The sequence below is a fragment of the Rhamphochromis sp. 'chilingali' genome, assembly GCF_963969265.1.
Source record: "Rhamphochromis sp. 'chilingali' genome assembly, chromosome: 13".
Classification (NCBI taxonomy): Eukaryota; Metazoa; Chordata; class Actinopteri; order Cichliformes; family Cichlidae; genus Rhamphochromis; species Rhamphochromis sp. 'chilingali'.
Genome location: NC_137940.1, coordinates 36,701,513 through 36,716,965, shown reverse-complemented (window position 1 = coordinate 36,716,965; position 15,453 = coordinate 36,701,513). Strand labels below are relative to the sequence as shown.

The window sequence follows — 15,453 nt, the reverse complement described above, 5'->3', positions numbered from 1 at the left end:
GCTGTCCCCCCACCCCTTGCTGACACAAAACGTTAACTCTTCAGCCTGTGTGCCAGACCATAGACGTAATTGAGGTGGATAGTTGTTAAAAGTAATCTACATTACGCTTGTGGTTGCTCAAATTCAGTACAATGACATGTAAGGTGAAGTGATATAGATAAATATTTAAACTAATGAAGTGCATAGAGGCACTTGACCTGTGTGGAAGACTGTCGTCTTATTATGAACCATTGTTGAGATATACAGCACACCTGTGAAAACAACTAATATGCTGAACCCTGTATGAAACATCTAAAAGTACATGATGGAGAAGCTGTGTTGAATATGAAAGTGTAAGACTTTGCCGCTGTGGGCAGAGCAACTACTGTGTGATGTTGCGTTGCGGGTTTTTTTTTTTCTTCTGAGCTGATGAGCAAGCTACACATTATCAGATCAAGAGCTGTCTGAGAACTACTCAAAGAGAGGGAAACAGAGCTATGAGTGTGCACCGTTCCCGTGAGCAGTTTTCCTGCACCTTGACTCGTGTGTGTAGCATCAGCATCATGTGTTTGTTTATTTGTTTTGTTGGGTTAATAATAATTAAATAAACTGGTGATCATATTTATGGATCACCATGGCACATATCATCAGTCATGTGATTTATTTACGCAGATCACAAAGTGAGTGTGAATGTGTCTGACATCACAGTGTTTTTGTGCACTGTGCAAAAGTAATTGCCTTTGATTGTGAGTGACAGCGGTGATTTTGCAGGTCGCCAGCTATTGTAAAAAAAAAAAAAAAAAAAAAAAAGAGTGAATAAGAGGGAGAATTTATATTGTAGGAAAAAAATAATCATAGGAAAAAGGTTTTGTGTTGATCAACCAAAAAAAAAACAACTATAATTTCATTTTCTGCTTTTAAGAAAGGATTGTTCACAAAAACAGAGAGAGAGAGAGAGAGAGAGAGAGAGAGAGAGAGAGAGAGAGAGAGATGTGTGTTGGTTAAGCAGTGATGATAATAATGAACATGTCTTAGTTTGTCACTTTCAGGTGAAAAGCAGACCTGAATCAATTTTCCACATGCAGCGGTCGGAAGAAAGTTATAGTTTAACATCATTGGAAACATGCAGGCCAAGTTTCTGGCTGACTTATTTACAGCGTCTCTCAACCTCACAAGCAAGTGCTCACTCCTCCCTGAGGAATGCAGCTCCAAAGAGCAATAACATGGCAGATAAAGACAGCAGCAAGTCCTGAGCAAAGAGTCCCAGCAAAGCAGCAGCAATGTGGACAAACAGCATCAAAGAAGAAGAGCAAACCCATCATCCTGACTGATCGGATGAATGGCACTGTGTTTACAACAAGCTGAAACTTCACTGTGCATGTGAAGAAAACGTTTGAGGAGAACTGAACAGTTGGAGTTTGACATTTGCCACCTGTGGAGTAAAATGGCAAGAAGAGACAGTGGAACACAGGACAAAGCTGAAGGAGAACTGCCGGCTGTGGACTGTTAAAGTGGGAGAGGACAAAAGAGTGAGAGGACAACAGAGTGAGAAGACTAGGTGAGAACACATAGGAATTATTTAATGTGGGAAATCAAAATTTGGGTTAGCAAACCTGGGGAAAAGAAAACTGACTGCTTAAGTTGGAAAATTGAGACGGAGTCTGAAACATTGCGAAAATAGAAACATATACAAAATCACACACACACAAGCAGAACATGCATTAACCCTACTAACAATTCCAAACACAAAATGACTCATGAAGACTCATAGCACATTAGTTAAGAAATGATCAAATAGCAGAGAAGTGTGTAGGAAAGGCAGAGAACATGCTCTGCTGGAGATGCAGCTCCACAGACATGCATTAAACCTGCCTAATAACACAAACCCATGCAATGAAAATTAGCTTGTTATCTTTCATCAGTGTTAAAATAGTGTCAATTTAGCAGACACTTGTTATCAAATGCTGAATTTATCCAATGCAAAAAAAAAAAAAAAAAAAAATGACTCTCTAAGTTGCAGGACAACAGTTTAACTTTTGTGGGAAAAAAGATTCTGGTTTGACCGACCAGTGATCAGACAATAAATTTAGTTGTTAATATAGTAAATTGGGAGAAGCTTCCTGCTTGATTGATGCAGCACAAGTTTACTGCTAAATTTACTGTATGAGGGAAATTCTCTTTTAGTGATAACATTTTGAACATGCATTTCTGTCGTCCTGTCATCCTAGTGGGTTAATAGCTGATATGCAAATTAGTTGATCGGTTTCAGATTAATGAAAGGTGACTGAATTCTAGTACGAGTGAATGAGATGTGTTGGAGTTGTTGTGTGTTGAGTGGAGACTCTAAAACACTGAGTTTCCTGCTTTGATGTGCGAGTGAATCCTGTATTTAGATACACAACTCTGAATACGTCAGAACAGACTTTTTTTGTGAAGTGCATGACAGCATGTCACATGTTTTATGATGAATGGAAAAGGAAAATTGAATAAAATAGATCTGTGGCCTAAATGAGTGAAGAGCACAGACCTGGTAATTAAACTCATAGCTAATAAGACATTAGGGTTATGTTGTGTGTTGTGCAGCTGATGGTTGATTTGGAGTGAATCTAGCTGATGATTTTTCTTTTGTTGTGAAGTTGAGCCTGCCGATTAGTATGATGGTATGATGAACCATGCTAATGGTATGATTTACCCTCCTGAGATGAGGAGTTTGTGTCATGACTTAACAAGGCCTTTTTATTTTGATACTTTCACAGTGCACTGAAAGTTTTGTTTGATAATCTCTGTTCTTTAAGCAGATCTGCACGTCGGGAATTAAAAGCGCTACACGTCGTCGAGAAAATTGTGCCAAGTGAGTTCTCCACATTTAAATGGACTCTGGAGAAAGCCACTTATTTGGGACAATTATTAAATGACAGTCCCAGTCCAAAAGGATTCAGCGATGTAATCCAAACTAAAGTTCTTCTTTTTCTTTTTGAAATGACGTCATTTTGCTGAGAGTGGAAACTAAATGCGACGATAGGTTCCACTATCAGCAAAGAAAGAAAGAATGAATGCATGAATGAGTGAGTGAAAGGAAAACAAACTGACTGACTGGTAAAAGCTGACAAAAGCTGACAAGACTTTACTGATGTAACACGACTGTGTGAAGTTGACCCCCGCCTGGCAGGGGTGCAGATGAGTCTGTGTGTGCTTCCCTTTACAGGAGCAGAAAGATGACAGCAACACTCGAGGTTGCGTGATGATTTAACATTTTAAATGCCATTTTCTGTGTCTGTGAATTTACTATGTGTGCGTCATTCACTAGCTTGTGTGCTCACAGAGATAGCTGTGACAAAGTATGCATACGCCTGCGCAAGCGCTAACATTTGCATTTTCGTTTTTACAGCATTACGGTTCTTCATGTGTTTGATCATGTGATTTATAGGAATACTGGCTAATGTTTCTCTACTACAAGATTTCTGGGTTTATGTGTGACGAAAACTGTAGTTACAGGCATATGTTGATGGAGAAATTAATATAGTTTGAGACATACTGTGATGAGACCAGTGTTACTGTTTCCACAGCGAGTGTTAACTTTATGGTGTTTTATGGCACCTCTAGAATCTGTTGACCTGTGTCTGACCTCCGTCTGACCACAGTCAATGTGTATTGCTAATGTTTGTTTCTTTGAGAATGCTGTAGTAGATTCAGCTGAAGCGGACAAGTGACATGAGTAAAACAAATAAGAGATTACGGTATTTATGGAATAGTTTATTATGGGCTCATTTGCTGGCCACTTTTGAACCCATAATAATAATATATGAGTGGATTGACTTTGCTTAAGAGAAGTCACTGATTACATTAATGTTAACAGAGTACATGGGATAATCCATGTCTGAGGTGAATTAGGGTAATAGTTGTAGTTACTGATTTGAGAAAACCTGCACATGACACTTGTCTTGCTGATGTTGAATGCTTATTACTCTTATGATACAATTGTTTACAGGTATGAAGTTTGATTTCACTTCCAGATTTTGCTTTCCAGGCCGTGATGGTGTGTATGCAGGCTCCTGGGAGAGCCAGGTGTTAAGCAAACTTAATATGCAACACACGCTAACATCTTTTATTGCAGGGTTACGGAGCTACTCCAGAGGAGATGCCCTGATGTTGCCTGGGACATGATCTAGCTAATCTTTTTCTTTAAGACAGGGATCCAGGTTTGGTGAGTTGACGCATGGGAATGTCCATGCGTCAAGAGGTGGAGTGCAAGGATTAACATTAAACAATGTTTACTATTATTGTTGCAGTGATTTGTGTGATTAGCCGTTTATTTACAAGTATTAAACCTATGCAAGTGGTGCACCCATGTTCAGATGAGGCTTTGATGGCCTATAAGTGAAGTTCACTGAACTAAAGAATGTGGTTTGATGATTGTTGACATGCTCTCCACATAGAAGTCTTTCTGAAATACAGGTGCAGCAGTAATCTCCTGAGAAATCTTCAGAGGCCCAGTGAGAAGCGTGAACCATTCCAGGCATAGCCGACAGCCAGGCAGTGGTTGAGGTCAAAGGTCAAGCTGGTTGGGGCCCATCATGAGATCAGACCTTGGAGCCACAGCAAGGACCATGAAACTGCCTGCAAAATAGAGGAGAGGATCGTCCACAAGATGGGAGGCCAGGAGAGAGGCTTCAGGAGGATCAGAGATCATCTTCAGCACAGCAGACATGACACAGAGAGCTGTGCTACTGAGCTTCCAGGAGATTTTAAATAAAATGAAAGATTCAATATTGACGCTGAGGAAGACAACTAAGGTGTACGACGTGCTCTGCCTTAAACCTTCAGCAGCGTTGGAACATGAAAACTCGTGGGATGAGGGGAGCGTGCCAAGCTCCATCGACAGCGCAGAAGGAGTTCGGGGATGACATCATGATTCTGTGAAAGCACAGGAACCAGAAGCTATGGTGGTGATGACAGCGGTTTCCTATGAACATCACCTAATGCTGTGCCACTGTACTGTGCATACGATGACACTCTGAAGGCTGCTGGGATCATAACAGCAGTAAGACAACAGAACCCTGCACCCTTTCCACAGAGGTGTTTCTCTGCAGAGCGTGGACAATGAAGGAGTCATAAATATCCCCCTCGCAGGATGAAGGCCTGAAGTGAGGTGATGGGAGGCCATAAAACTAGAGTGCTGAGAGGTCTGCAGCTCTGGAAATAGCTGAGACCCATGTTGACAAACAACAAAACTAACTGGTATGTTTGAATGTTTATTCTACATACATTTGGACTCTGGTCCTATGGACAACGAAACAACTAGAAGAGACATTCATGACGCCCTGCAGAACTCAAACCACTCTGCAGAGAGACATGTGATTTGCACACCCGGAGGAAGCATCACCAAGCTGAGATGTTTTTGAAAATGTTACTTTCTTAGTTTCACTATTAAATTAACAATTTCTTTGGTTGCTCGTAAGATGCAGTTTGCCATGAGATGAGCTCAATGAATGGGGTAACTGCTAATACATTTATTAAACTGTGTATCTTTGCAATAATTTAGGGTGATTTGACATATGCTGAGTATAAAAATGTTTGCATTGAAACTGTCAGACATGAGGTATGCATAACTGGGAACTTTCTAGCATAAAGGTCAAAAACGGGGGAATGTTAGAGTTTGTATTGTTGATTGTCATTTATGCTTAGAAATATTTAACCATAGATGCTTAGAGGTGTATAATCAATTGTGTAGTGATAAGTTGTGTGATCTTTAACAGGCTACAGAGGCTTGGTGTGTATTCCACACTAGAATGCACACCTATATCCTGGGAGCATGGGAAAGTTCGTACCTTGTCTTAATTGTTTTATGGTAGGATTAACGTAGCTACGTCTGTTCTAGTCTAAGTGCTTTTCTGTTTAGATGAACTGCTGGACTTCCTCACCGGGGGGGGGGTCTAGTCTACCCTCTTCCTGACCAAGGATGTTTGACCCTTTGATCAGCAACACACACACACACACACACACACACACACACACACACACAGGCAAGGTACTCTTTGTTTGTATGTAGACGTCGTATGTTAATGAACCTATGCATATTCATGTAACCTCAATAAAAGGACAGTGGTACGGGAGGACGGACGAGAGCGACTGGGGTCAAGCGAAGGGACGGCGCTCTGTCCGGTCTCTCCCGTGCACGAGTAACATGAAGAACTTTGCCTATTTGTGTCTTGCTTAGCAGTGTAATTATATTGTCTTCAACGTTCCAGCGGATGGGTTCAAGCTACAAACCTATCATTCTCCTATTACATTTGTAATATTTTTAGTTTAAATATATATTTTTATTTTTGAATAAATCCTTTATCATGAGAAATTATGAATCTGTGGCACTCTATTCTCCTGTCTCTTTCATCTCTTTCCCCTCACACCCAACTGGTCATAACACATGGCTGATATTCCCTGAGCCTGCTTGTAGTGGAGGTTTTCTTCACACTGCCGCAAAGCACTTCCTCATAGGTGGTTCCAGTTCCTGTATAGTCTAATATTTGCAGTCCCTGCCTTATAGTATAAAACGTGAACTGCGAATTGGTGCTATAAAAATTAAATCAAATCTCAACTTCTTCCCTTTCAAACATTTTCATTTTCTTCATCTATTTAATATGTAGGTGCTCAGCCCCACCTACACAGCAAACTACCAGGACTGTTTGACCACTGAAACATCAGAAATATTTATCTCATTAAATCTTCAATCATTCAGTCCTTGTCTAATTTCAGTCATGGATCCCGAGTCTGGCAAATGGCACACATGAATTATTCAACAGCTGAAGGAGCCTATCAGAGAACCTAACTCCTCTGTTGTTTAGAGGCTATCTTAGATAGTGGTGTAACTCCAACAGTCACAACCCGTTTAATGAATAAGAGTCTAGATAGAATAGCTTATCAGTCTTTACATGTGGAAAATGCTTTTTGACGCTTTAAATCTCCATGCACCACTTGAGGTTTAAGAAAACATCTGGTCAGATTTCACTGCAGGAGAGTAGAGCAAATACAATTCAAAAAACGTTCGCCTCTCAGAGACACGTCTCACACTCTGACATATTGAAAATATTCTCCAGGTAATGTATTCCTCTACCAGCAGGTTTTCCTGTGGTGTCACTCAGGTGGGACCTCAGTGTTGGTTTTAGAGTGCCATTTAATGATCTTTAATAGAACTTAACAGCTTGTGTCCCACGTTTCTCCATGGCTTCCTATATGACAGGCCGTAAAATCCTCCTCGCTGTCAAATTACTCGGAAAAGAAGATGAGAAATGTTCTGTGCGGTATGTTAGTTTAAGAGTAAATGCATTAGTGTCTGAGATTTCAATAGCAGGAATTGCTTCGAAAAAGATATAAGTAAATTTTACACTCAGTTTAACTGTTTCTACTGTTCCGCGCAGTCTGATGAAGTTGCATTTCGTCTCCCTATTTCAGATTAAAGCACTCCTTTTAATCTGTGAACACCTTGACAAAGATGGAGTCATCCTTGCAAACTTTTGAGTGTTTCAAAGTCACGCTCTCTTAGAGTAAATCTAAAGCTACAGTGTCTGGGGAACAAAAACACTGCAGGGAGAGGACTCTCATTTGGCTTCAGTTCTCCTAGGGTTGCCATCCCCAGGCTGATGGATGAAGGGAGAAACTCATCTCATGACTAATTATTTATCTTCCCTCCAGTAGTGTTGTGTCTGGGGGTTGAAAATAATACAACCCTCAGGTCTGACCAAGCAGTAAACAAACTAGAATGATGGAGTTAATAGAGTGTCTTCTTTCTTCCCTCTCTTGAGCATTGCTGCTGTACATAAAGCCTATAGACAACATGGCAAATTTTATTTCTCTTTTTTTTAAATCTGTTAAATTACCTATTGTTCTGTTTCTTTTTTCTGTAACGTGTTGTTAGAATGGCAGTTGCTCATTTTCTTTGTGGCCTAATGGCCGATCCACACTACTCTACAGGCTCCGTTTTTTTCTAGTTTTGGTTCTCTGTGGTGTCAGTGAGGGGATGTCTGTAGTGTTTTCATCTGAGGTACCAAGCTCTAGATGCTAGCACAGCAAAACTGTTGTCCAAGTCTTTTGATTGTGAAGGACAGCCAAAGAGAAGAGAGCTGCCTGAAATGTAGAGGAGTTCAAATGGTTTGATTCACATCGAAGCTGAACACAGAGCCTGCACCAAAGCCCAGTAAAAGCTAAATAAGCCTTATTTTGAGCTGTGATTCACAAAAGGTACTCTGCCAGTCCAAGATAAAAAAAAATGGAGCTGATCATGGGTGGTCATAGTAGGTCTATTTTGAAAAGAGTGCTACTTTATATGAATGGGTTTATGGTGACTTTTTGGGGCGGGGTATGGAAACAATGTGATCTTAAAGCCTTAATTTTATTTAAACCTTTCCTATCTGTGGTTTCAAATTCAAAATAGTGTTAAGATTACACACTGAGGACAGCTCACTACTCCATTTTGTGTTATTGAAGTAAACAACAATAGCCTAATTTGGAAAAGATTATGGAGCAGATTATGCTCCTCGCTGCTTGATGCAGCCATGATGCAATAGATCAGATTTACAAATCCCGCTGACTGGAATCAAGTCGTGGCTTGTTGGTGTAACAAACTTAGAATTTTGTGCAAATTGCTGCAAAATTATTGCACAAATGTTACCATTACAACATATGCTGTGCATCTGGAGGGAGACACATTGAGCACTTGTGAACACTGTTTTGTGTCTAACACTTCATATATTGCCATGTATTTTAACAATTACTGCCAGCTTCTTTGTCCATTACTTTAAAAAGGAAAGCCTTTTGGAATTGGAAGCTTCTTTTTGATACACCATTTATGGTTTTAGTTTGTTTGTTTTTTAGTGTAATGTTCTGTTATAGCACAGCAGTACTCCAGCATTAAGTCAGTATTACAGTTTTTGTCTTGGACTCTAGGGTGTGCTGTAGAGGCAAGGCCTTTACTTTGGATTTACACTGAGTTCAAAACAGGGCAGACACCTTGCAAGAGGGATTCAATTCTAATAGGGAGGTCTGTGTCTTCAAACATTCAGCTCATGTGATCTGTTATTAATGCCTTCAATGTTAGAGCCACATGAGTCAAGTGGGAGGTGGAGGTTTTGGGGGCAATGGGGATAATGGGGAAGAAACAAAAGAAGGGAGGAAAAGACTTTGACTCTCATCCTGTGATGAACTGGTCACTGGATCATGCAGAGGAAGCTAAGGTGCTGGGTCCTAGAGTTTCACTCAGCCCCCGATCAAAGGAAACACTGGATGATTCAAATGTCATTTAAATGTTTTATGGTAGTCAGGGCATTGAGTCGAGGCTTGAATAAGACGAGACTCAAGACGATCGTAATAGGTACGTGTGTGTGTGTGTGTCAGTATATATCATTCTCCATTCTGACCTCACATTCATTTTGCTAGTGTCCATAATTCTCCTGATTGTTTAGTCAGTCTAAACCCCTTTTAATTACACTGCACACTGGTAGTCAGTCACTGAATTCATTATCAGCTGCTGAAGCTGCACCATGTGCTCACATCTACACAGAAAAGACTCACAAATACACAACCGTGAACACGGAAACAGGATATGAGAGAGATGACGCATGCAGCGTACGCCCACATCATGCGCCCACATAGCTAAGTACACACCTATCTAAATATCTTACTAGTATGCCAAACAGAATAAAAGCTGATTATTTGTACCACTAAAAACAGAAGTACAAGGGATTTATATATTTATATATATTTATATGCTCTCTATATTTGTGCGCACAATGGGTTAACTTGTCGCAGGAAGATGAGGAAATGGGAGTGGACTCAGAGTGACCTGTGAAAGAGAAACTAAAAGGAAAAAAAGAGCTGCACAGTTTTAACGGTCTTTTATGCTGCTGGAAGTCGAGTAAAGTCTTGATACAACAGGTAATTTTGCAATTTTTTTTAAGTTTCCAAGTTTCTTGTCTTTTGGTCGTGTCTTATAGGTTAGGCAGGTGGTCAGATAGTTAGGAAAACATTTTAAAGACAAACAATTTCTTGGTAATCTCACAGTTAATATTGAAACTCTACTGACTTTCACTATCTTTCCTTCTAGACATGGCCTCTCCTGCAAGTCTAATAGCTGAGGAGAATTTTCATTGTTCCATCTGTCTGAGTGTGTTCAGTAAACCGGTGTCAACTCCCTGTGGGCACAATTTCTGTATTGATTGCATCACAGGCTACTGGGACACCTCAAATCCATTAATAACATGTCCGTTGTGCAAAGAGGAGTTTAACATCAGACCAAAGCTTCGGGTTAATCATTTCATAGCCGAAATGGCAGCAAAGTTCGTGAAATCAGTTCAAGAAAAGTCTGCTAATATCACAGAAGAATCAGGAAATGGAAATGTGCTCTGCACGCTTTGCACCGGGGCGAGGCGCCCAGCCCTGCAGTCCTGCTTAGTGTGTATGATGTCCTATTGTCAAATACATCTCGAGCCTCATCAGAAACTTTTGGCCTTAAAAAAACACAAGCTTATTCACCCGGTTGAAAACCTGGAGAGTAGGATCTGCAAATATCACGGTGAACCTTTAGATTTGTTTTGCAGCGTGGATCAAATGTTTCTCTGTGATTCCTGCAAAGACAGGGACCATAAACAGCATAAGATAGTGACTCTAGAGGAGGAGGCTCTAATGAGGAAAGACCGGCTGGAATCAGAAAAAAAAGACGCGAATAAGATGATCGATGAACGTCAGCAGAAAATTTGGGAAATTGAACGCTCACTGGAGGCTAACAAAAATAATGCAGCGAAGGCACTGTCATGCAGTGAACATGTCATGACTGCTATGGTGGAGTACATTAAAAGAGGCCAAGCTGAGCTAGCGGATGTAATTGAGACAAAGCAGAGAAAAAAGCAAGCAGAGGCAGACGGCTTAATTAATGAACTGAACGGTGAAATTATGCAAATAACCCAGAAAAGCCAGCAGCTTGACAACATTTCAGTCACAGACGACCCCTTCAGATTCCTTGAAAGTTACCTTTCACTTACCATCATTCCACCTCAAGTAAAGGACTGGTCTGATGTGACTCTTAGCTGCGACCCGTTTAAAATGCAGGAAGTTATGGCCTCGCTGGAGGCAACAGTCACAAGAGAAATAAGGATGCTCTGTGATCCCAACTTTAAAGAAGTCAGGCGGCACGCTGTGGAACTGACACTGGATCCTGACACAGCAAACTCTTATCTCTATATTTCTGAAGATGGGAAGCAAGTCACATGGGGAACCCAAAGGAGGCGTGTCCCAAAGAACCCAGAGAGGTTTGATTGTGTTCACAATGTCTTGGCAAGAGAAGGTTTCGCCTCAGGAAGATTTTACTATGAGGTTCAAGTAAAAGACAAAACACAGTGGGACTTAGGAGTTGCAAAGCAATCCATCAACAGGAGGGGGGACATAAGACTGAGTCCAAAGAATGGATACTGGACAATTTGGCTGAGAAAGGGAAACGAGTTCACAGCCAATACAGACCCTCCTGTAAATCTTCATGTGACGGAGGTACCTGAAAAGATCGGGGTGTTTGTTGATTATGAGGACGGTCAGGTTTCCTTTTATGATGTGGACACGAGGGCTAGCATCTTCTCCTTTACTGGATGTAACTTCACAGAGAAGATCTTTCCCTTCTTCAGTCCGTGTGCTACTAATGGGGCTGAAAACTCAGCCCCGCTGATCATCACTCCTGTCAGAAACAACAAGTGAGGTTTGAAGGGATTGACATGGTGAGTTGGACTTGGCGAGTGATTCCAACACTATTTTCCCCCCTCTAAAACTGCAGCCTGTCATTTTGTTTCTTCCCTCCATCGCTGTCAGCACTGTGTGTCATAATGTGTCACCTGGAAGACAGACAACTTCATGTCTATGCAGTCCCTAAGACATTCACTATCTGCTGCCCTCTGTGCAAAAGTGATACTCTGAAGCATTTCATGTTTCAGGGTTAAATAAATGGTCTTTATGAGCCAAAGTGGCTGTAGCAGTGTAAGGGGTACTGTAAAGTAATGTGTTCAGAATTTTTTTCAGGCATGTTACATCTGTTGCATCTGAATTTTGGGGTCATGACTTAACATGACTTTCTCCTGTTTTGGCTTCCTGTTAAATCCAGAATTCAAAATCCTGCTCCTCACATACAAGGTCTTAAATAATCAGGCCCCATCTTATCTTAATGACCTTGTAGTACCATATCACCCTATTAGAGCACTTCGCTCTCGCTCTGCAGGCCTACTTGTTGTTCCTAGAGTATTTAAAAGTAGAATGGGAGGCAGAGCCTTCAGTTTTCAGGCCCCTCTTCTGTGGAACCAGCTTCCAGTTTGGATTCAGGAGACAGACACTATCTCTACTTTCAAGATTAGGCTTCAAACTTTCCTTTTTGCTAAAGCATATAGTTAGGGCTGGACCAGGTGACCCTGAATCCTCCCTTAGTTATGCTGCAATAGACGTAGGCTGCCGGGGGATTCCCATGATGCACTGAGTTTTTCCTTTCCAGTCACCTTTCTCACTCACTATGTGTTAACAGACCTCTCTGCATTGAATCATATCTGTTATTAACCTCTGTCTCTCTTCCACAGCATGTCTTTTATCCTGTCTTCCTTCTCTCACCCCAACCAATCACAGCAGATGGACCCGCCCCTCCCTGAGCCTGGTTCTGCCGGAGGTTTCTTCCTGTTAAAAGGGAGTTTTTCCTTCCCACTGTCGCCAAAGTGCTTGCTCATAGGGGGTCATATGATTGTTGGGTTTTTCTCTGTATCTATGAAGCGCCTTGAGGCGACTTTTGTTGTGATTTGGCGCTATATAAATAAAATTGAATTGAATTGAATTGAATTGAACAATAGCATACAAAATCCATTGAAATAAAATGATGGTCAGTTTCTCTCACATGATGCTAGATAATAATAAATTTCTCCATCGATTAATGTCAGTGAATTAAGATGTAAACTTTCAGCAGAACACACAAGGTGCAGCTCTGCAAAAGCTGCTTAGAGAGAGTTTAAAATGTAAAATGTGAGCAAATGAAATGTATAAATTAGTCTGTTTTCTCTTATCGCTTTAAAAACTTGTTTGTTTGTTTTTTAATCACAGTTTATAAATGTGTATTTTCTATACTACGTTGCCATAATGTCTATAGTCTGGCCACTAAAGAGGTTTACTGTAGGAGAGATCAATCAATTCACCTTCTGGATGGACTGTTTGACTGCTTGTTAATGTTGAATTTTAACTTTATGTCTATGTATTTCTTGAAGCACCAACTTGATACACATTTAATAATTGATCCCAAAACATTATATAAAATATTTAATGATCAACTGACTGATTGATGACTGATTTTTGAACAGTTGTTGAACATGTCACTTTAAATTCTTTTGCCTTTTGTCGTTCCTTTAATGATTAGATATTACATGTAATTCAAATTCAAATTTTATTTGTCACGTACAGTCATACACAGTATGATATGTAGTGAAATGCTTGGACAACTGCTCGTGACCTAAAGAAAACAAAAAAGGAAAGGCTATGAATAAGATAGGAAATAAATATGAAAAATTAAAAAGGGTAAATTTAACTAGGAAGGAATAAAATATAAATTAAGGTTAAAAATGAAATAACTGTACAACACAAATTAGAATGAAGGGTAAATTTAACTGGGAGAATAAGATAAAATATATAAATTAAAGTTGTACTGCATATGATATGTGAAATCTGTGAAAAGCATGCACACTATGATCTGTTTCTCTTACATTTTCTTTAGGCATTCACTCAACAAACATTCATATAAACTAAATCCTGCTGACAGATATTAAAAGCACTGAAAATTGAATTACTACAATATGCAATTAAAGTGCATCTGTCACTTTGCAGAATGAAAACACAAATTAGACTCTCTTGACGGTTTTACATTCCCACATCATACACTTAGTAATTTTGTAGCCACTACTTCCAAAGTAGCATCAAGTTTCTCCCCTGGAGTAATTTGAAAAATCCAAATATTGTTAATTCTGCGCTTCACAAACACAGGGATAAGATTTTAATAGTTATCACATACACAGCTGTGCTGTGCTCCAAATGACAGCATGGTATTTCCAAAATGTGCTCGTGTTGCATGATAAAATCACTTGGATTGAAAACACAGCTTTTTTCTGCCAGACACAATACTTCGATATTTTATTTAAGATGGAGTAGCATAAACAAAAGTGCTTTCAAAATTAAGAGAGCTTGTGCTTAATGTGCCAACATATATTTCCCAGCTACTTCATATTCTAGTGTGCGTGTATGTGTATGTAACTATAAATTGTAACCACTGGATTATGATTAATAACAGTACAACAGTAAATGAAGATGCGATAAGCTGGCCTTTATTGATTCTACAGTTTGGAAATTCCCATTATTACAGCAGGAATAAAATAAATAGATGCAACAATAAAAAAAATGATACAAAAGAAAAAGTCTGATATTTTCACATGCCTAGTAACAACAAATGAAACGGAATAGACCATAGTGCAGTAGTTACATGTTAACTGCAAATGAAGTCTTATGACGTGACATACTGCAACACCATTCGTGGTTAAAGGGCACTGGGTTTAAAATATACAGACCATCTCATATACAGGTACTCCTGCAAGCAGACACCTGGCTGGGGCCTTTCTGTGTGGAGGTTGCATGTTCTCCCTGTGTTTGTGCGGGTTAGGTTAATTAGTTAATCTAAGTTACCCATAGGTGTGAATATGAGTCCCAGTGGCTGTCTGTCTGTGTTAGCCCTGCGTCAGACTGGTGGCCTGTCCAGGGTGTACACAGCGTCTTGCACTATGGTAGCTGGGATGGATGGATGCACTTTAAATGCATATGGAAGTAATCCAGTTTCCATTGCCTTTAATATATGTCTGTTGATTGAATGCCCAAGAAAAAGAATTCAAGAGAAACAGATAATGTCAGGTTCCTGTCAGCATTTTCAAATTAAAAGACTAGTCCTAGAGAGTGTGCAAAAAAAGGCACAATCAAACACACACACAGTTTTCTTTAAACACACACAACAGGCTTTTAACTGCTCATTCTGTTCACTTGCTTTTATTCAGCCACAACAGCAGTGCAGAGAGACGGCCATCCTGGATGGCTGTGAAATGCTGATACCAATGGAAAAAGAACACTTCAAGCAGTTTGTGCCAGGCCCCGAGGCAGCCTTTGTTTTGCATTGTTTGAAAAGCGATGATAGTGAAGAGAAGTGCAAGAATGAATAATGAAAAGCTACATGTTCACAGTATTTTAATTACTTTCCAGTATTAAAACCTATATTTATATGTATCCCTGGCAACTACAATAACTGACAGTATTGTTGGAATAGAAACCACACTGGTGCCTCCCTTTGTCTTAAATGCTTGAATTGTTTAAAATGAGTTTAATTAACAGATACATCTGATGTCTCATAATGTATTGCGCTGGATTATATTTACACTAATA

General features: G+C 39.9%; 1 protein-coding gene and 1 long non-coding RNA gene across 2 annotated transcripts in view; one reads left to right on the top strand and one right to left on the bottom strand.

Moving 5' to 3' along the window:
• Positions 1–15,453, bottom strand: part of LOC308409093 — a 91,095-nt gene that overhangs the window by 54,806 nt on the left and 20,836 nt on the right. The gene's annotated exons all lie outside the window — the stretch shown is intronic.
• LOC308408555 (E3 ubiquitin-protein ligase TRIM21-like) lies at positions 9,832–11,712 on the top strand (the record flags this gene model as incomplete). The annotated part of the gene is made up of 2 exons (XM_080900889.1): positions 9,832–9,906; positions 10,076–11,712. Exon 2 carries the CDS (start codon positions 10,078–10,080, stop codon positions 11,710–11,712), a length of 1,635 nt encoding a protein of 544 aa, XP_080757015.1. The 5' UTR covers positions 9,832–9,906; positions 10,076–10,077.